Source organism: Hemicordylus capensis, chromosome 3 (genome assembly GCF_027244095.1).
Source record: "Hemicordylus capensis ecotype Gifberg chromosome 3, rHemCap1.1.pri, whole genome shotgun sequence".
NCBI classification, from domain to species: Eukaryota; Metazoa; Chordata; class Lepidosauria; order Squamata; family Cordylidae; genus Hemicordylus; species Hemicordylus capensis.
Window position 1 is genome coordinate 211,026,347 of NC_069659.1, and position 21,825 is coordinate 211,048,171.

The 21,825-nt window shown below is 41.7% G+C and overlaps 1 protein-coding gene across 4 annotated transcripts in view; it reads left to right on the forward strand.

The window, feature by feature from the left end:
- Nucleotides 1–21,825, forward strand: part of RET (ret proto-oncogene) — a 192,811-nt gene that overhangs the window by 134,356 nt on the left and 36,630 nt on the right. For all 4 annotated transcript variants that reach the window (XM_053311676.1, XM_053311677.1, XM_053311679.1 and 1 more), the window contains 6 exons: nt 468–732; nt 1,512–1,637; nt 2,642–2,752; nt 9,061–9,174; nt 12,288–12,541; nt 18,749–18,896. In XM_053311676.1, the coding sequence (XP_053167651.1) occupies nt 468–732; nt 1,512–1,637; nt 2,642–2,752; nt 9,061–9,174; nt 12,288–12,541; nt 18,749–18,896 (1,018 nt within the window). The remainder of the gene's footprint in view (nt 1–467; nt 733–1,511; nt 1,638–2,641; nt 2,753–9,060; nt 9,175–12,287; nt 12,542–18,748; nt 18,897–21,825) is intronic.

Below are 21,825 nucleotides of genomic sequence, written 5' to 3' on the forward strand. Positions count from 1 at the left end.
AATTATATAGCAATAAATTGCCCAGGTTTGGGACTGGCAGCAAGCCCTAAACCTGAATCCTTTAGCACTTTTTGGCAGGGGTGGAGGGGAAAGGACATCTTCTGAACCATTTATTCCCCCGTCCCCAAACTTCAGTGAATCCTGAACATTCCTACCAAGCTTGTGTTTCAACTGATTCAAGCCCTGATCAGGAGCAGCATCTTATGGCAGGTTCCCATTACATTACCAGATGGGACAGGTTCATACCAGATCCCATAATCTATATAAAATTGGGTGAACAGCCCATAATCTATATAAAATTGGGTAAACAGTGTCATAGAAGACTAGTAGTTGTGAATATAGTGTTGCTGCCTATAGTATTAATTGCTTGAGTATCTTTGCAAGGGACTGAGTAAGGAGCCACTTCGTACTCCTTTGCTATTGTTTGTTGGTGACATTTTTGTTGGGTTCTCTTTTTTTGAGCCTAGATAGGAAAAATCTGCATCGACAACTGTATGAAGTTCTGTGGTGTCAACATCACATACAGCTTAAAGACTCCCAATGTTAGCTGCTATGCTCTGAAGATTGCTCAGGGATGGGGCCATGAAGACAAGTATGGAAGCCTCTATGTGAATGATTCTTCTGTTCTGAGGAGACCTGACTGCAAAGAAATACAGTATCCTGTGCTAGCCAAAGAAGAGCAGAGCAAGCAAGAATCTCACACCCGTCTTACAATTGTGTTAGAGGGAGCACGTAAGTTACCTCTGGATTTGGCCTTTCTAGTGAGGAGTTCTGAATAGTCTCTCCACTGTTGGTTGTTTTTATGGAGCATCCAGTTTCTCCCATGCAAATGAGGCATAGACAAAGGACTCTCTGAGGCTGTTCTCATGATGGGGGGAAATTGGGCTAAGGGAGCCCAGTCTGGTTTTCCCCCATTGTGAGAACACTGGGCTCGCAGGCGACGGCAGCTAGCCCACCAAAGTAGCCCTCCCCTAAAATGATGTTAGCAGAGCAAGCGCTCCACTAATCCCATGTTTTCGATCATGAGATGCCGCGCCACAGCTCCATGCCGTGGTGACTCACAAGGGGCCTCCCAACCGGAAGGCTACAACAAGGCTCCTGGTGTTGGGAGGCTCCCCTTCCAGGGGCCAGGAGGCCCTGGATCCTCACCACCCCTACCGGCTCTGTGATGGAGCGGTAATAGTGCGAGCGGCCAATCCAGCCACCCAGGGCTTACCTCCTGGTTGTCTGCAGGGAGAGCAAGCTTGACCCACTCTCCCTGCAGAACCCTATTAGGCTCTACACACCGATCATGTGTAGAGCCTCTCTGTCTCTTTTCCCCACTCCCAATATGAAAAGCCACAGTGGCTTTATCAGAATCCTCCCCTCATATATTTCAGCAGCTCACTACTGTTTCGTTCCTCTTTCAGTTATAAAAGGTTGAGGAAATTCACTATGAAAATATGGCTATTTTCTCACCCTTGTAGATGTTTATGTTGACAATACAAATCTTCTGCTTCTCTCCTTTATAGTCATACAGAATGATGAAGACTGCCCAGAGTCTTGTGCTATGAGCAAGAGCCAATCAGAGTGTGAAGAGTGCGGTGGCACTGGTGTACTAATGGGGAAGTGCCAGTGGAGACAGGGAGATGGAAAAGGTATGTCTAGCTACTCAGCAACTGAGTGGGGGTCCAGAGTAGACCAGAGCCAAATTTGTGACAAACATTGGCAGTTTTGTCAACAAGGACCACAGTCTGGGTGGTCCAGACACATATTCAGTAAGGGATAAAGTGGAATCTTGTCCCTCAAATGTCAAAGGAAATAATTTTGCAGTGATTTACCATTATACTCCATGCATGAGACTGTATTGCTCTCCACCCTCAGTGTTATGGAGAGGGTTTTTTTTAAAAAAGATAACTAGAGAGTATTTACAGAGAGTATTTACAGATAACCAGGAAATCAGAAACTTTGTGATTGTAGTTTGCAAGAATTTGAATTTATTATCTGTTAATGTTCTTCACTGCTTGTATTTCTCTTGGAGAAAAGCTTCTATATGAAATTTTGTGCAGAATTGAAGAAAGAATGGCTGAGAGACTATGTAATCTGCTGTATAATTAAGATACTTAATTTATGACAGCTTTGCTTACAGAGAAGGTACATAATCATAGAAATTTAATTTTTGCATAGACCAGTATAGTATATTACCATAGAGACAGTTTATATTAGGATTTGTTTGATCAGTGCTGAAAGTGTATGTGGCATGGATGGATTATATAAGTATTATTATTAACCTCTACCAATGTCTTGTGGTGATCTTTTGGTTTTAGAGAAATAAATAATATTACTTAGCAAGATCTTCTTTGCTGTTGCCAACGATCTGCTTAACATGATCTTTCTGTGTTGTCTTTGGAATCCATAGTCATCTGAGTTGTAAGAGGGTGAACCTTCCAAAATGGCCCACACTCATGTCATTCATGTGCAAAAAGTACATCAACTTGAAAAATCAGAATTTTTAAAATATTATTTGGAAATTGTTTTGCATGGGTCTTTTATGCAGTATTAATAAAGATCTCAGGGTGAATTTTAAGTTGATCATCTTGCTGGGTAGCACTTCTAAAAATGTTAAGACTCACATGAGAACTTTTTTGTCTTCGGTGTTTAGGAATTACTACAAACTATTCTACATGCAGCCCCAGCATCAAGTCCTGTCCAGATGGCATCTGTGATGCTGTTGAGAGCATAGATGAAAACATATGTCCTCAAGATTGCACAGGTATGGAATTAAATACTTTTCACATTACTTTTTATACTAATATGTTTTGCTTTCCATGTTTAGGTTACATGTTGGCTTTGTCTCAAATGCATTAAAAAACAGAACCAAAGAAGTTCGGACTGCTTAAGAAAAGAAAAAAAGGGACGGGTGGAATAGCAGTTGTGCTGCTTAGTCCCACAGTGTTTTAGTTTGATCTCTTCTGCATTCAAGAGAGAAACACAACTTTGATTATTCTTTTCAGATTAAATTTCATTGGCATATTTGGCAGCAATTTGCAATCTTGAAAAATTTGGATGTGAAATTTTATTTATGTCCCACCCTTCCTCAAAGAAGCTTGGGGTGGTGCTCATGATTCTTCCCACCCCTGTTTTACCTGCACAACTGTGAGGATGATTAAACTGAAAGATAGTAATTGTCACATGGTCATCCAGTGAGCTTCATAGCTGAGTGAAGATTTGGACCTTTCCAGCCCTAATCCAACATTTGCTAGCCAGTGGCAAATCAAGAAAGTTGTCACTGTGATGCAAATGAAATTACCTATCTTTAGGTAATATTATTCAATTACTAGAGAAAATATGCAATAAATGAAATTTAAGGTGTTGGTGAATGATTCATTAGTTGATACACAAATGACTGTTGCAAAAAATGGAAAATACGATATAAGATATGAGAGTCTTCTGGTCATGGGTGTGTGTGATTTGAAATGACCCAAGGCTTATTTTGAGGTGTGCAGCAATAGTTCTTTGGTCATTTAAACATGTATTAGATGTTTCTGATAGGGGAGAATTATGTTTCAGAATGTCCTGTGCAGAAACGAAGCATTGGATCAGAGACTATGCTACTATATCTTGTAGGGAACACTCTTCTAGTTCTTGAGGTGTGGTTTGAGGTAGCCCAGGACTCACTTTGGGATGCAGAGCACCAGTTCTTTGTTCATTTAAACATATACTGGATATTTCTTTGTATTCCTAGTGAAAGCTATTTGAGATAACATCTTAGTTGAATGGTACAATCAATAATTTTATTATCTTTAATTTGAGGTAAGTTTTAGGCTAGGCAAGTAATTTTCAAATTAATTGGAACAGAGGACCAGATATTAGTATTTTTCTGCGTTCATACTAGTCAAATCACGTTTTGTTTTGATTAAAAACAAACAAGCAAACTTAATTTCATTGCAATTAGTTTGATGTTTAACCATAAAATGACTGGCCTAAAACCCATCAGTTAAGGACTAGTGTACAAAAATATGGATTCATTATATTATATGTAAACTAACCACTGCTATTAGAATGCTGTGGGCAGAGAAAGAGCAATGACCCTTTTTAGGGAACAGCCAAGTACTGTTAGTCTTAGGCAACTAAGGGGAGACATTATCGAGGTATATACAATTATGCATGGAGTGGAGAGGGTGGACAGAGAAACATTTTTCTCCCTCACTCACAACACTAGAACAAGGGGTCACTCCATGAAACTGAAGGTCGGGAAATTTAGAACCAACAAGAAGAAGTACTTTTTTGCACAGCACATAATTTATCTATGGAATTCTTTTCATGGGATGTGATGATGGCCACCAGCTTGGGTGGCTTTAAAAGGGGCTTAGACAGATTCATGGTGGACAGGTCTATCAATGGCTACTAGTCTGGTGGCTGTGGGCCATCTCCAGCCTCAGAGGCACAATGCCTCTCAATACCAGTTGCAGGGAAGTAGAAGTAGGAAAGAGAACATGCCCTCAGCTCTTGCCTGTTGGCTCCCCAGAGGCATCTGGTGGGCCACTGTGTGAAACAGAAAGCTGGACTAGATGGGCCTTGTACCTGATCCAGCAGGGCTGCTCTTATGTTCTTAAGTAAATTTGTAATTCATTTTACAGTTGACCATCCAGCCAACAACCGGATGGCTTTAAGAGCGGTTTGGATAACTTCAAGGAGGAGAGATCTATCAACAGCTACTAGTCTGAGGGCTATAGGCCACCTCAAGCCTTAGAGGCAGGATGCGTCTGAATACCAGATGCAGAGGAGTAACATCAGAAGAGAGGGCATGCCCTCAGCTCCTGCCTATGGGCTTCTTAGTGGCATCTGGTGGGCCACTGTGTGAAACAGAATGCTGAACTATATGGGCCTTGGACTTGATCCAGCAGGGCTGTTTTTATGTTCTTATGACTAGTAGTAAATCTCTGGAAGAATATACATTAAAATTGCCCACTAGCTTCTTTAGGGATATAGAAGAGCTTTCATCCCTAGGTTTCACTAATTGTTGGCTTTATGTTTTGGTGGTTGGTTTTATCCCGATGCAGCTCTTCTGCATCAGACACCATTTCTGAAGTTGCCCTGGGTTTCCAGGGTAGTGAGACAGGACTGGAATGAAAACAAAACATATATGCAAAATTGTACAATAATACTTATATTATGTGATAGTGGTTTTTTAAAATAATGATTGAATTAGCCTTTGACTTTACAATTAATCTGCACAATGATTTCTAGTTCTAAAGAATGTACAGTTACAGGATTTGATGGTTATGTTAAATAATAGCATATACCGTGTCTGCATAATTGAATGCTTATTTAAAAGATGAAATAATGCAGTTATACTTAACACTTCTGTTGAGTGCCTTGCTTAGAAGTGTCTCTGAGCACTCTGCAAATAGTTGTTGGGTATCACTATTATTTCCATTTTAAAATGAAGAAATTCAGTAACAATGAGGGTAATTGACGCTTTCAAGACGTAGAACGAACAGTTATTTTCCTGGGTCTGATGCTTGACCTTTTATCCTTGATCTGCCTTCTACATTGTATTATAGATGAAACTTGATTTGTATTATTGTTACATCTACATTCCACCAAAGAGCTCAAGGTAGCATATTTAAGAGTTTCTAGCCAGCCTTTGCTCCATCCAAATATTGGCCAGGCCCAGTCTCAAAAGACATAAGTACACTCATGTGTTTGACCTCAGAAAGGGCAGGCATATAGATATTATAGTATGCATGTTTCTTTGGTTCACAGACCACAAGGAAAATCAACCATTGTCTCTGTAGGGTGTCACAGTAGGATCAGCCTTGGGACTGCAGTGTTCTAGATAAAATATTGATGGTGCCCCTTCCCTCAGACCATATTATTAAATGCCTGTGCTTGGTGGACTCATGTTATCTGGTGACACTACTTAGTTTATTAAACTCTGGTGGAGATTCCTTCCTGTATGCTCACTTGCTCGTGTGCTATAAGTTCCAGAAGCAATCTGTTCCCTTGTAAGGAGAGAACACTAGAGACTCATGGCATTTCTGTAAAATCTGTTAGTTTATTTACAAATATCCATGTTCAGCCTGAGAAAGCAGGCAAGGACTCAGTCTGTACAGTCTTGTACTTCTTACAATCAGCCGAAACCAGGCTAAGGAAGCCAAGCCCATTCTTTGCTGATTGTAAGAACCATCAGGATCACGACCTATCCTGGCGACACTTCCATGGCAAACCCAGTAAAGAGGCAAGCCTCTTAAATGGGGTTAAGGAAGCGAGCATTTCTTTAGCCCTGTTTTTTCTATTGTCTGCCAGACTGTGGGGTTCCTGCCCATCACCAAGGAGGGGGGGATACCCAGAACGCACCGTGCACTCATGCAGTGCATCATGGGATTTCTGGGGGCTGGAATGACATGTCCTGGCCCCCAACCCTCTGTGCTGCCTAAGGCAGCGGAAGATCAACTGGGTGCATGATCCACGCACCCAGCTACTTCAGCAGATCGACTGCAGGGAAGGGAAGGTTAGTGAACTTTCCTTCCCACCCACCCACCAAGCCCTTCTCATGGATTGTGAGAAAAGGCTCAATTGGTTGCCCCCAAAGCAACAGCATCCACTTGGACCAGCACCCCTCTTCCTTGGTTCCTTCTTTCCAGCTAGTTTCAGACTTGAACTTTGTCCCATTGGCTGGCTACTGTACATTTTTCTGATGCCAAATTATTTCTCCCCTGCCACACATACGCACGCACACAGCTGCTCTTACTCCTGGACTTCTGGGCGGACGTCCAGGGCCTCCACTCCTCCTGGGGCCTCCACTCCTCCTGAGGCCCCCAAATCCTCTTTAGTCCTGGGTAGTGTGGTTGTCACACCATGCTGCAGGCCCACACTGCATCGGGCAGCCTAACGTGACTGTGACCGAGCGTGACCTTTGCTTTAGAAACAGAAAGGGGAGTGGGGAAAGAAATAAGTGGGATGGGAATATGTTAAGTTCTGTGTTGAAATGTTTCTGCTAATGCATATTTGCAAAAATATACCTGCTTTATATTCTTACATTCTTGTTAGTTTAGTTGCTGTTTGTGCTCTCAAGAACCCATGTGTTAATAATACTATGTGTGTCACGGTGCGTGTGTGTAGGGGGATGATGCTTAACTTGCGGGGGCTCCAAAGGCCTTTAGGTCCAGGCTCCAAAATTACCTAGATGCACCTCTGCCCACATGAACACACGCACACAACATTGGCTTTCCCCCCTGCATTTGTATCTCTAGAAACATAATTGCAAAATCATTGTTCATTAGAGAAATAGCTTCAGCTATTAGTTAATCAAAAGCCTGGAGTTGATTAATTCCCTTCACCTGAAACACAATCCAAGAGGGTTTCCATTATAATGTGCATGTGCTTTTGCAAAGCCATGCCAGCCAGCCAGATCCTGCTGGAGTTCTGGGCTCCCCCTGTCTTTAATACCTCTCAGTGACCTTGACTACTGAATCAAACATGCTGTTTGTATTTATTTATTTACTAATTATTTTGAGAATTTGAAGGTGACATATATTCACACTTCCTGGTTAGTCTTGAAACCACTTCTCCTCCTTCCTGGTTTCCCAGTCCTTCTTTGCTATGCTGTAGCATCGGTTTCCCTTGTCCTTTCTTTGACCCTGTTTTTCCTGACCACCTAACTTAGATGCACCAGGATGGCTCTAGGGAGGCAAATCTCTTGCACTTGCTGCTGCAAAAGGATAATTCCCCCTTCAGAGTGCTTTCTTAAATAGCTGCCTATATAGTGGCCAAGGGTGGAAACAAAGTGTTAACTTGTAACTTAACTCATGATGACCAGTATGTGGGTTGGGATGCCACTGAGAATGCTTAGAAATGTAGCTTGAAAATTGTGGGATCTTCTGTTAAAATAACATATTACAGTGGCACCAGCATGTATCAACTGGTGGTATCCAGTCTTTAGGTAGCTTCCAGCCTAGCTCTAAGAATTACTAAGGCTAAACCAACCCACAATAAGCATACAGCCATAAGGACTGTCACTAGTTTGTAGTGCATGGGGCCAACATCCTCACTAAGTGTGTGGTATGCATGTACTGGGATGATGTTTCCCTGCTGTTGAAGGCTTTTGGGGCTCTGCAGCATTTATTGTGCAAGAAAAGGGAGTCTCATTTCCCTTGAAGCACCCAGTAGCACGCAAAAAATATGTCCCTGTGGGCTGTGCAGCTCTACAAACATCCAGCCAGATCCTGGTTTGATATCCTGGTTTATTCACAAGCTATGGTTATAATAAACTGGGAATTATAACAACAAATCCTGGCATCTTTTAAACTAGGAACAGCTGTAAATTTCTTCTCCTCATTTGCAAACCATAAGATCATGGTAAACCATGGATTAACTGTGATTTTGCATTACATCTTAATTTGGCCAGAGCCATTGATTCTGATCTAGCTCTTCAGACTGAGCAATTCACCCATTTGGGGGGTAAAAACCAAGCATCCAACTGCCCCTACTGAATCCTCTGCCTACCTGTCCCCTGCCTGTCCACTTCATCATCCGTGTACCTGCTTATCTGCTTGACAGCCTACTTGCTCCACCCCACCACCAATTAATCTGTCTGCCTTGCTTCACCTCCTACAGACTGTCAGCCCTGACACAAATATTAGGAACAGAAATCAACACTTTAACGTTGGTATATAGTTACTTGTGGATAAGTCCCATTGATTTGAAGGGACTTGCTGCTGCATAGCTGTGGACAGTAAAGCTATCCACAGTTACAACTTTGAAGAATATTTGTAGGAACATTAGCAATGGCTTAGCTATTTTTGTATGCTCAGCAAATGTGCAAGCCACTGTGAATTCCACTGAATGTACACATTATTTTCTAATATTATATTTAAGGCGGTCTGTTCTGTAACAATTTCTCATGGAGACTTGGAGCTAAACTCCAAAGAGAGTTGCAGTTTCTACACCCAGTTTCATTTCTCCTGCTTTAAATTGAGTCTAATTTCAAATACTCAATAGAACAAACCCATATTGACATGAGCTGTCAAGTCCTGCCTATGAAATGAAACTTGTTTACATCTTTCTTTAATCTAGCTAACGAAATTGTTGGTGGCCATCAGAGAGGCATTCTTGGAATTAAGGCAGGACATGGAGTCTGTCATTGCTTTCCAGGAGGACCCTGCTATTGTGAGAAAGCTGATATCAGAGGTGAGTCTGAAGTTTATTTGGTTGCACTGTTCCCTCTAAGGCGTGCACACATGCACACACTCTCAAGTTTTCTGACATCTGCTCAGTTATTTTTAGATCCCACTCAGGTTGAATTAGAAAGGCCCCACTTTGGATGCATGTGCACACAGTGCCTTGATACTGCTGCCCAGAAAAAAACCCATTCCGCACAGAGATGGGGAAAATTAGAGGGACCACTGTTTGGTTGATTTTACATTTGCAATAGTGAATGCTCCAACACGTTTATAACAACATTTAAATCTGGGATAGGTAAAAGCCACTATGTCCATGCATGTTTAAAGATAAATGTAGGAAGCATGGCAGGAAACATACAAAGCATTGGTTAAACCATGGATTCAGTTAGGGGACTGTGGCTGACATCCTGAACAATCTTCTAGTAGCACTTCAGGAAGACTCGCCAGCATGAGAGAGAGCTTTCCTAGCTGTGCTGGGGCTCTTCAGCCTTTGGCACACAGCAAAAAGGAGGTGAATGTTGATTATTCACTCTGGTTCCAGGAGTGCTCTGTATCACCCAAAAATTGCTTTGAGAGTCACACAGCTCTCAGGGACACATTATCAGACGACATAGGGCACTCTTGGAGCAAATAGTCAAAATATGTCTTCCCCTTAGAACAGCTCTGCTGGATCAGGCCCAAGGCCCATTTAGTCTAGCATCCTGTTTCACACAGTGGCCCACCAGATGCCACTGGAAGCCCACAGGCAGGAGTTGAGGGCATGCCCGCTCTCCTGCTGTTACTCCCCTGCAACTGGTACTCAGAGGCATCCTGCCTTTGAGGCTGGCCTATAGTCCTCTGACTAGTAGCCAGTGATAGACCTCTCCTCCATGAAGTTATCCAAACCTCTCTTAAAGCTATCCAGAGAATTCCACAAGTTGATTATATGTTGTGTGAAAAAGTACTTCCGTTTGTTGGTCCTAGATTTCCTGGCAATTAATTTCATGCGAAGACCCCTGGTTCTAGTGTTATGGGAGAGGGAGAAGAAATTCTGTATATCCACGTTCTCCACAACATGCATGATTTTATAGACCTCCATCTTGTGCATACTTGAGGCTACATGGCCAGAGTGATAGTGGTGGTGGTGGTGGTGCCGGGGGGAGGGGGGTGTCTCGTTTGTGCTTGTGTGTCTTCCTTTCCCACTACTGGAAGACTGCTCTGGATGTCAACCAATATACAGTACATAATCGGTGGTAGTCTAGAGTCAGTTCAAACATTTCGCCTTCTTCTTGGCCTGGAAACATGTGACATAGAAAGACATTTTGACATGGAAAGTATTCAAACAAGTGATCATTCACATGTATTCTGAGGCAGTGCAGTGAAATAAACAACTATTTTCTTTCAGGAGGTTTCCCCCACCCAAAGTCCCTGAACCAACAATTGATTTATATATGCAGAGAATTCTGAACTACTATCTCATCTTACTGACATTTCTCAGGTCATTTTAAGGCAGACCTGATAAACTTTGGCCCTCCTGCAGATGGTGGCCTACAACTCTCATAATCCTTGGCTATTGGCAACTGTGGTTGGGGATGATAGGAGTTGTAGTCCAAAAACAGCTGGGGTGCCAAAGCTGAGCTGGCCTGTATTAAGGCCACCATGAACTTGCAGTGAGTTCTGGAATCCTTGCATGTATGCATTTGAGCTAGCCTGTACATTACTGTTGCCTTCAGGATCAGGATCCTCCTGCATTGTTATGAAGCAAAACACTCTGCACAAATTGAAACCACTTCAGTGTGAGAATTTCCCTGCTCCATGTCAGTGGTAACCCCTCGTTACATTATTTGTTTGTTTGTTTATTTGATTGATTGATTGATTGATTGATTTCTATACCATCCTTCCAAAAATGGCTCAGGGCGGTTTACACAGAGAAATAATAAATAAATAAGATGAATGGTTCCAACTAATTATGGTTCCAACTCATATGGCAAAGTTTGCTTTTAGGACATGGGAAGCTTCCTGCTGTGAAAGTTAATGCATACAGCTGTTCTTATTCTGTAAAGTGCCATCTACATTGATGGCCCTATGTAAATAGCAATAAGAATAATTATCATTGTGCTGTTTAGATTATCCTTTTTAAGTGCAGATGAAAACAGAGAAAGCTCCTAAGTTTTCAAGGGCATGTTCTCACCCAAAGGGAGAGTCATCTTCCAATTAACTCTTGATCAAAAGGGAAACTGAAGATAATTGAAGGTTGTGAGGAAGTATCCCAGGATATATGTGTTGATTTGGAGACATAGACAGAGACCGTCTGCTCATTTGAGTAGACCAGGTTGACAGGGTTCATTAGTGGCAGTAGAAGCAGCCTCAACATCTGAGGGGAAGTTTTTCTGAGATAAATGAAGGAGATTATCTTCTGCCAACTCTCCCATCACTTTTTCTCTAGTACTTGCAGACCCATATGCAAGTATAATCCGCAACAGATTGGCAGTTTTGTTAAAACAGCAACAACCCCAAACCAATATTGTGTTACCCACACCATTGTATTACCTGCATTTGCCTGCACCATTCAAATGGCCATTCAAAGCTAGAAATAGCTTCTTCGCCTCTTCTAGCTTTGTAAATGAGTGCAGGTAGCCGCAGCTGTGACTATCATTCTTTGCAGCTTTTTTTTTTTGTTTGACAAGGTTTTCTTGTATACCTGCACTTGAAGACATGAAAGTAATACTTTTGCAGCAGCACAGTTGCACAAGAATCTTAGCAAACAAACAAAAAAGTGTCGGTGAACATTGATCGCAGCTGCTTCTATCTTAGATGACACACACAAGACAGTTGAAGACATAAAAGTAATACTTTTGCAGCAGTGCAGGTGCACAAGAACACCTTGTCAAATAAAAGTATTCGGCAAATGATAATTGCCTTCACTGACTATTTTATCTTTAAATGGCTGCTCCTATGTAAAAATTATGTTGTATACTCCTCACACTTATATTACACAGACACACACAAACTCCCTGGAGTGCAAAATCATATATACCCCATCCTTCCTATTCATAGAAAAATATAGTAGTTTTACAAATTAAATGGAATGTAAGGAAGAATTGTGATGAGTGGCCTCATAAAATCTTTCTTTGTCCACAGAACCATTTTGTGATGAGATGTGCAAAACTGTGATTGCAGGGGCAGTTCTGCTGTCCTTCATTATTTCTGTGCTCCTTTCTTCCTACTTCATCCATCGTTACCACAAGAATTCTCCAAAGCCACCTATTGCCTCAGCAGAGATGACCTTCCGGCGACCAGCCCAGTCCTACCCTATAAGCTACTCATCGACTAATGTCCGTCGGCCATCCATGGACTCTGAGAACCAAGTATCAGTAGACACATTTAAAATACCTGTAAGTTCTTGCAGTCTTATGATACTTCCCATGGACGGAAGCTCATTGATGCTTTAGTTGTTATTTGTTATTTAGTTGTATATTGTCACAGAGAGTGTTTATCAAGGGAAAATCATACAAGATTAGGAGGAGAAATAATTAAGAAGCAAGAGTTCCAAAGTTTCATGTTCACATACCGTAGGAACTTTGTCTCCAGCCTCTTATGTAGCATTGGTCCCCAGTATACCGAGAACCTGGCAGTATGGAAACCCACCCATAAAATATATAATGAGTACAGGATCATTGAAATTTTGAAGATTTTTTTGCTATTGTTTGTTGCTAAAATTATGTTTATTTTTATTTATTCTATTGTTAGATTTATCGACCACCTTTCATAAAACGTATCCCAAGGCAGTTATACTCTAGACTTCAGCACACTTCGCTGCTTAATAGGACTTAATTGATGTGATGAATTACATTATAACAATACTTGTAGGTGAGGCTTGTTGTTGACCAGGCAAAGTCATTTTCCATAGATTATACTGCTAGGAAAGTTCAAGAAATGAAATCCAGGGCCCCCTCTAACATCACTGGGGTAATGTTCATGGAAACTATGATATTAGAGTGCTTGACCTAACCCCCAAAATGAGGTTAGGCTCCTTAGCTAAACAATCCACTCTTGTGGCAGCAATGGATGGAGCTGTCTGTGTGAGGAAAGTGACCATTTAAACTTAAAACCTTACTGTACATCAGCTGAGAAGTGGGAAAAGCAGCTGTTTAAACTGTAAGCCTCCTCATGCATAATCTGAGAAGCGTGGGAAGGTATAAAGTTTAAATAATCACTCTCCCCATTTCTTAGCTGATGCACAGTGGGTTGAAAGAAGCCGTGCATGAGGCGAGAGTGGATGGAGCAGCCTTTGCTTCTTGTTCTGCTTCTTTAAATCTCCCTGCACACCAGCTGAGAAGTGGGGAGAATGGCTATTTTAATAGTATGCCAGTGTAGCGGAGTGAAGGTAGGAAATGGTGAATAATTGAAATTAACCCCACTATAACTAAATTGGTATACAGGGAGATGGCCCCCGAATTGGCAAAACTGCTATTTAAGGACCACATGTATATGTCATAGATTTTTCTATTAATGTACTTGCAAAAGGGAAGTAAAAGAAGAGTTTGAAATTTCTAGGATTTCAACTGCAAACATTATTCATTTTATTGAATAATAACCATGTATGGTAAATCTGAATCTGAGAAAGATCTTCTGCTTCTCTTGGGGATGTTGTCATTTTGAAATTATTGATCTGATTATTGAATGTTAAAAATCTGTTGAGAAACAATAACAATTAAAATATGATTATATCCAGAATTTCTTCTAAAAGAGTGTGTTTGTGTGTGTACATACACACACACCTTTCCCCCAGCATATTCCAGTATAAAAAGTAGTACATTCAACTAATTTCAGGTGGTAGGGTTGTATATGCAGAATTTGGTATCTGTAGATCATCAGGAACTATGATTTTATTTGCACAAATTCTTCAAAATATACTGTATAATGGAAGATTCAAGTTATAGAGATCATAGTTCCATAGAACTTGAAGGTCACTCAAGGGTCACATAGCCTACTGAGCACTCACTATACTTAAAGAATTATGATGGATACTTACTTACAGCAGGTATACTTAGAAGTAAGTCCCAGTGGCTGACATTCAAAGCAGTAACCCACATTCAGTGCAGCAAAACGCAGGTGGTTCAGCACTTCCCACACTGCTGCACCTGTCTAAACCCAACCTGTGCTATTGTGAAACAGGGTAGTTCTGCTGCAGCTTAAAGTTGCACAAAAGCAGTTGCAAAGTGCAACACCCATTATTTCCAATGGGCATCACATCATAAAACTGCATTTGCACAACTAAGTTGCCGTGGAATTGCCTTGTTCCACAAAAGTGTGAATGGGGTTTAGAAAGATGCTGAACCACCCGCATTTCACTGCGCTGAATGTGAGCCAGTGGCATGATTGCATAGTCATTCTTTCCAATGGCTGTACAATCCCACAACTCCCTTGCACAATTTTAGTGTGCGTGCATGGGTGCTCTAGTGCAACTTGCATTAGAAGCCACAGCAGTGTCTGCAGTGCACAGAATGTCTGTGGAACACTGTGTGGTACGTGAGCCAGTGTTAATAGTACGCAGCCCTGAGGGACAAATTTCTGAAATCAAAAGGTACTTCTCAAGGGAGGAGACTGAAAGCAGCAAAAATTGTTATCCCCCTTCCCCTTCTGCTTGTCTAGCAAAATGCTGAGCTGAGTTGTGTTGCAGAGTCTTCCACAAATGCAGCTCCTGCTACTTACTTCTAACTTTGCTCAGAATCAACTCCCACTGAGTTCAGTGGGACATTCCCAAGTAAGTGGGACCTTTTTGTAAACAACTATGACTGATAGAGTCTGTCCTATAGGAAACTGTTATGCTGCCTATTTGCAGGTGCCTATTGAGTCATAAATAACTCACAAGCAGACTTCTTATATTTCTACACTGAGCAGTGGGCAGGACCCAGACATGAATGATTTAAGTCCCATTAATTTCAATGGGATTTAGTTTGTATCCTGCACATCATCTATCTATCTATCTATATCCCTTCCTGTCCAAAAATCTCAAAGCAAATAGCATGTTGAAACTGAAAGCTTTTAAACTATTTAAAAAATAATTTTAAAGCTTCAATAGCCCTCTACTGGCTTAGATCCTGGCTGCTAAATGCCAACCCACAAGACACTCTAGCAAACCCCCAGTTGCTGAGATTGCTTGTCTGTGCTTCTTGTTTTCAGTCATGACAACAGCCTTGCTAAGAGGATGCCTTATCGATAGAGAAAGAGAGAGAGAAAAAACGTATCCAAGCTATGTAGCTAAAGTTGTCACCAAACGTTTACAAACCTAACCTACCTCACAGGGTTGCTGTGAGGATAAACATAACCATGTGCACCGCTCTGGGCACCTTGAAGAAAGAGTGGGATATAAATGAAAAAAATAAAAATAAAAAATAAATTTGAGGTTCTTCTTTAGGCAAAACATCTAAGAAATTTTTAGGAAAGCCAAAAGTGTTTTAACAGGACTAGCAAAATATCCAGGGGGAGTTTCACACCCAAGTATGTGGTGTCTAATCCATTTAAAGTCTTAAATGCTCAATCCAGCAAGGAAGATCCAATTCCATATGTACGGCCTACATGGATGCTCATCTGAATGTGCATCTGCATTTTCAATTTGGTGCTCATCCAATGGAAAGATTCATCTTTTCATGCAGGTGGGCACCCCAAATGGGAACAACTAGTTTTTCCACATGAGCTCAGTAGGTGGCCTTAGGCAAATCACTCTTTCAGCCTCCCATCTGCAAAATGTGGATAATAATATTGACCTATCTGATGGCATTGCTATAACGATTGAAACAAGATAATGAATGTGAAGCACTGTGCTATATATTTATGCCAAGTATTACTTATCATTAGTTTGCTTTCCTTGTTTTGCCTGTGGCCAATTTCTATATGCATTTTGGAAAACAAGCTGCTGAAAGTGTATTTTTTTGAAAATCAGACCCATGTGAATAGAAAATGTTCCATTCAATTCTGTGACTATTCCAACTTACAATGGCTTGTTTGTTAGTTATGCGTCCTCTGGTATGGAACCATAAGTGATCACTTGTTCTACTGGAATGAACAATTAGATTACAGTAAACTAGTTCCCCATAAAGCCTGCGACTAATTATTGTAATGTCTCCTAGTAACCCCGCTTGGCTACTCCCCATTGCAGCTGTATCAACTAGCACAATCTGTGGAGCTCATTTGCTTCCTTAATTTTTTTTTTAAATACAGTACTGCATCTTTTAAAAATGCAAATAATAGTAGTGTTTTAAAAATAAGTTAACATTTGGTTTATGATCATCTTCATCCCCCACTTTTAATCTTACTTTCTCTTTACTATGATACGGTCATGTGTTTCATCACAGGCAGCCCTAAAGATTAGGCCAGAAATGGCCAACTGGCAATCATCCCGCCTTGACCCTGGGTTTCCCCAACCTCCTGCCACCCTTTCCATGCCAGATTAGGAATGTAAAGTGCATTGTTCCTTCTTACTTGGCAGATATCCCTTTCATTTCCCAAGGTGAGGGACACCTGCAAAAGGTCTTTCAGTGCCTGTGTGTAACCATTTGCCTTGTAACAGATTGTAGGTGATTCTCCCATTGGGAAACCATTGGGAAACTCTCATTTTGGAAAGAGTGACTCCCTCTATATGTAGTGCTGACTTGGCTAAAAGCAGAATGCATGAGACTTGCATGCTAGTTTCAAAACTGAAGTGCTTCTTTGAAGGAATTAGCACATGATATGCTCTTAAGGTGGCCATGTGAAACAAATACCTTGTTCGAGAGAACCAGAAACAATTAAAGGGGCCAGCCTTTAATGGAGATCAACCCTTGTATACAATTCACATCTTCTGGTTAGTTGCTCTGAGCACGTGGGATAGGGTGAGATAATAGATGCATGAATGGTGTTTCATGAAAACACTGGTAATACCAGTAGCAGTAATATTCTCCAGACTTGTACATCTTAATTTGCCCCAAATGACCACATCTGCAGGTTATCAACCAAAAGAAGGCCTCAAATTAATGTTATCCATATCACATTTAATGGCCAAGAATAACAGGATTCCATTTGCATGGCAAACTGCTGCACACATGCTATATTAAATTTAAAAAACAGAGATTGGAGGCTCAGTTTCAGGAGTATTAAGCCCAGTAGTCTTAGCTAGTATCATAATCTTTAAAAGATCCTCTTAATGTAGCCCTGAGTTGTGAGTATATGCATTATGTGAGTTCTCTGTGTTACCTGGCATCCATATGAAGGCATTTGAGGGGGGTGGTTTGCCAGTAAAACACTATTTTGTGTGTGCTGCTCATATGATATATTTAGGTGTTAGGGACTGATGCTTTCATAGAAGCATGTGTGCTGTTTGCTTTTATTTCTCAGCTGGTTTATACAACTATCACTGTTCTGTGACTGTCAGGCTTGATAGTCTCCCAAAACAGAAAGACAATTGTCTGGGATGAATAGATGAATTCTAAACGAAGCTCCCCCTCTCCTTCAGTTTTCCAAAGTTTATAAATCAGGGTAAAATGTTTTTGCTATTTCTTTTGCAACAAACACTTAGTCCTCAATTCTGGCACCACTGAAACTCAGAAACAGAACTCACCATCATTGCCACCCACCATGTATAGAAATTAGTGTTCTGTAAAGTATCTGTCAGGGGCACTGGAGCTGGGATCTAGCATGGATGTGTATTCTCATGCTTCAGGTACAGAAGGAGTGTGTAACTTCAGCACCTGTGATCAGCAAGCTGGATGAAGCCTCTGAATTGGCTAGATCTGTTATAAATATTGGGCATCTGGTCTACTCCTGGGTCGAGATAGTAGTGCCTTCTGTTGGTACACCTCAGGTTTCAGGTTCTCCTGTTTTCAACTCAAGCCAATTATTTAGAGGCCTTGTGCTAGAGAATCTAGACCCTTCAGATCTAGATTCAGGTATAACCACCCATGGCCCCAGCCTAGCCCTGGCAGTGTACGTGAATGATAGAAGTGCTATGCATGTACTAAAGGAAGAGTTGCTTTTGTTTTGTACCCACCCATCTCTCCAAAAAGCAAATAATTGCACAAATCATGTTATGCAAGTGGATGCTGTCCCCCCAGTGTCCAATATTTGCTTTTAAAATAATTAAAATATTTGACAAAGACTATAATGATGAGAAAGTTGTTCTCTGGCTAGTAAACCATGTCCTCCAATAGTATAAATTTATCCAGGGCTGTAGTGAATTCTAGACTCTACACTGGATTGTAGTGCTTCTGGTTTGTACCAAATTTCCTATTGGATGCAGCTGACTAATAGAAAGTTCTGATTTTAAAAATGCCTTACCTTAGTTGCCAGATATCTTAGACAAAGAGGCACGGGGAGGGGGGCTTGTCACTAAAGCCATAACTCAGGCGGCTTGACTTGAGTGAGGAATGGTCTTTTTTTTACCTAAGTCAAGACCTCCTTCATCTACCAGTCTCTGCAGCTTAACCCAGAGCAGAGGCAGGTTGATAGCAATACTACTAGCCAATCCGCAATGCACAGAGTAGGGAAGGGAGTAAAATATTCCTGGTATCAAAAGTTATTACACTTCTATATCATAGGATTTTATTTTTCTCCACACCCCACAGGAGGATCCAAAGTGGGAATTTCCTCGGAAGAACCTGGTGCTTGGCAAGACACTCGGAGAAGGAGAATTTGGAAAGGTTGTTAAGGCAACTGCATTCAGACTCAAGGGAAAGGCTGGATATACCACTGTGGCAGTGAAAATGCTAAAAGGTACTTTTTGTGTGTGTGCCTGGGAAGATCTGCAAATTGTTTAGAAACCTTTTAATGCATCTGACAGAGGTCTAGCTTGGAAGCAAGAAGCAGTCCAGTGGCAATCAGACTCCTCCAACACTGTGACCCAGTGTCATGGAGTGTTCTATTTATATTCTGACACTTTTCTATGCTGCAGTGATGAGGACAGTCATTTCCATGGGGGCACAAGGGCCACAGGAGTTAGCATCGTCAATGCAGCTCATTCAAATTGTCATCTAACGGAGACATTTCCAGAGTTCTTTGAGAACACTCTATTTCAGATGTTTTAACACAAAAAATGGTGTCTCGTTGTGTCATATAACTTTTAAGATTAATATATCAAGCTAAGCACTCTGTCTACCAGTTGCCCCGACTACAGCTGCTGTAACGATATACAGTAGTCAGATCTTTCATTCATATCACACTGGAGCCTTTTGGTTTGTCACCATCGTAGAGAGATAGAATAGGGCATGGAAGAGAAAGCAGGAGGCCAACCTTCTCTCTCTCTCTCTCTCTCTCTCTCTCTCTCTCTCACACACACACACACACACACACACACACACTCACTCACTCACACGCAAACACACACCCATTGCTCCCTTTCCTGCCCTTCCTATGGTTTGTTTTTTTCTGGGTGCATAATGGTTAGAGAACTCTTGGTCTTGACTTGCCCAGAACAAAGGCATAGGGTACTATACAGTGTCTGCTGCCTCTTCCCTGGAATGATGAGATAGGGCTGTGGTGCATCAGGGGAGGGGAGAGCAGAGGGGAAGGACTAGAGGAGGGAAAGAAAGAGAGGCAGGAACAAGGGTAGTAAGAAGGGCAGGACTCCCCACCCACAATACCCCAACTTCCATTAATTTAAAATAAAAGAAGAGACCTGCTGAATCAGAGCAAAAGCCTATGTAGTATAGCATCCTACTTCCTATATTGGCAACCAGCCCAGAAGCAGGGCATGTAGGCAAATAGCTGTCTCCCATCAGCAATGGGTGTTCAGAGGCTTAGTGCCCTAGAATCTGAAGGTGACTTATACCAGCTATGATTCATAGCCACTGGCAGACCTGCCCTCTGATAATTTGTCTGATAAACTTTTGAAACCATCTAAGCCACGGGTATTTAACTAGTATTTTGTTCTAATCATCCATGTTCATTCTCTCCTAATGATATACTGTACATCCCTATGAGGAACTGGAATCACCTTGTTTTCCTGCAGCATCACAGATCTGACTGAAAGAATGGATTTGCATAGGCAATGACAAATATAGAGGGTTACTAAAAGAGGAGTGGGTTCCATTGGAACACTACAGAGATCCTGAAATCCTTTAGTTTTCCAAGTAACTCTGTCTATTCCCTTTTGTCAAACTATTCCAACATACCTTTCAAGCAAAATTCTCGAAATCATTAAAAATCCTCACCCACTGAGCAGCAGTTTGATCTGCATTCACTCTGTAGCTCCTGCACCTTCCTTTGCAATAGAATGTTGGGGCTCAAATGTGAGGGGTTGATATGGCAACAAACTGCTAAAAGTGGGTGTTGGTTGAGGGATCTATTGGACCAAAGTATGTCAAGCCAATCCAGGGTTCTTTTATAACCTTCTGCCTGAAAGGTCCTAAATGTGCCCCATTACACATTTTCCCCTTGTTCACTGTCTTATCCTGGTTTATGTTGATGTAACCTAATGGCGCAGTGGGGAAGAAACTTGCCTAGGGAACAAGAGGTTGATGGTTTGAATCTCCACTGGTATGCTTCCCAGACTATGGGAAACACCTATATCGGGCAGCAATGATAGAGGAAGATACTGAAAGGCATCATCTCATACTGTGTGGGAGGAGGCAATGGTAAATCCCTCCTGTACTTTACCATAGAAAACCACATGGCTCTGTGGTCACCAGGAGTGGACACCGACTCGACAGCACAACTTTGCTTTATTTCATACATTTACAAAGTAAAATTAATGCAATTTCTTCCAATTGCTTGCCCACCTTACAGATTTGGACCTTGAATATAAATAAGCACTAAAGGACATTTTACTTCATGCCTCTCAGCACCATCTTCTAGGGCTTGAATGGGCTTCATTTTGTCTTCAGGAGGAGATGGATCCATTTAGTTCCTTCAAATCCTGTCAGGAATCCAGAGAAGCACTTTTAAGTTTCTGCTGCCATATTAACAGTAGCAGTAACTAATTCTCTGTGTAGCCTGAGAATATATTTTCCTCCCTCCCCCTCTTTAGGCCTCAGTATGGAAGAGCATATTTCAACCATTACCCCTTTCCTCTTCCTTCCAAGTAGGACTGTCTCAGCTTCATAATTGTGCCCCATACCCACTCTCCCAAATGTCCCCTGTCTTGCTCCCACCTTCATTCCCTTTAGTTGCCCAGGCAGCAACTCTCACATGAGCAGGAGTACACCAGGGCTTTGACAGGGCTTCTGGCTTTTCTGGCATCATGTCAGCCACATGCTGGAGGATGCACTTAGGGGTGAGTCAGTCACAAATTGGCATCTGCCATGATCAGGGGCTGGGAACTCTGACAACTCCTTAAACGGATGTCATTGCTTCACTCACTGGTACTGGTGTGTCAGAAATCACTTGGTAGGATATGTTACTTTTCTCTGGAACTTGTCTGAACACTTTTCCTTTTGTGGCATCTTGTGCCCCATCCATTTTACCTAATTCCTTCACTGATTTATTTGTGTGATTCTGTAGCCCAGAAATTATATGCCATCCCTGGATGACTAGAGGTCCAAGGCTTCTTGTATTCACCTCTGCAACTTCAGCTAGTTGCCAGGAACCATTTACCTGAAGAGCCATCAGGGGCCACTGACCACACTGCTGACATCACAGTGTCTAGCTTTATGCTGATTGTATGCCACCATGCTGTTACAGCAAGACAGGGAACTGTTTTTGAATG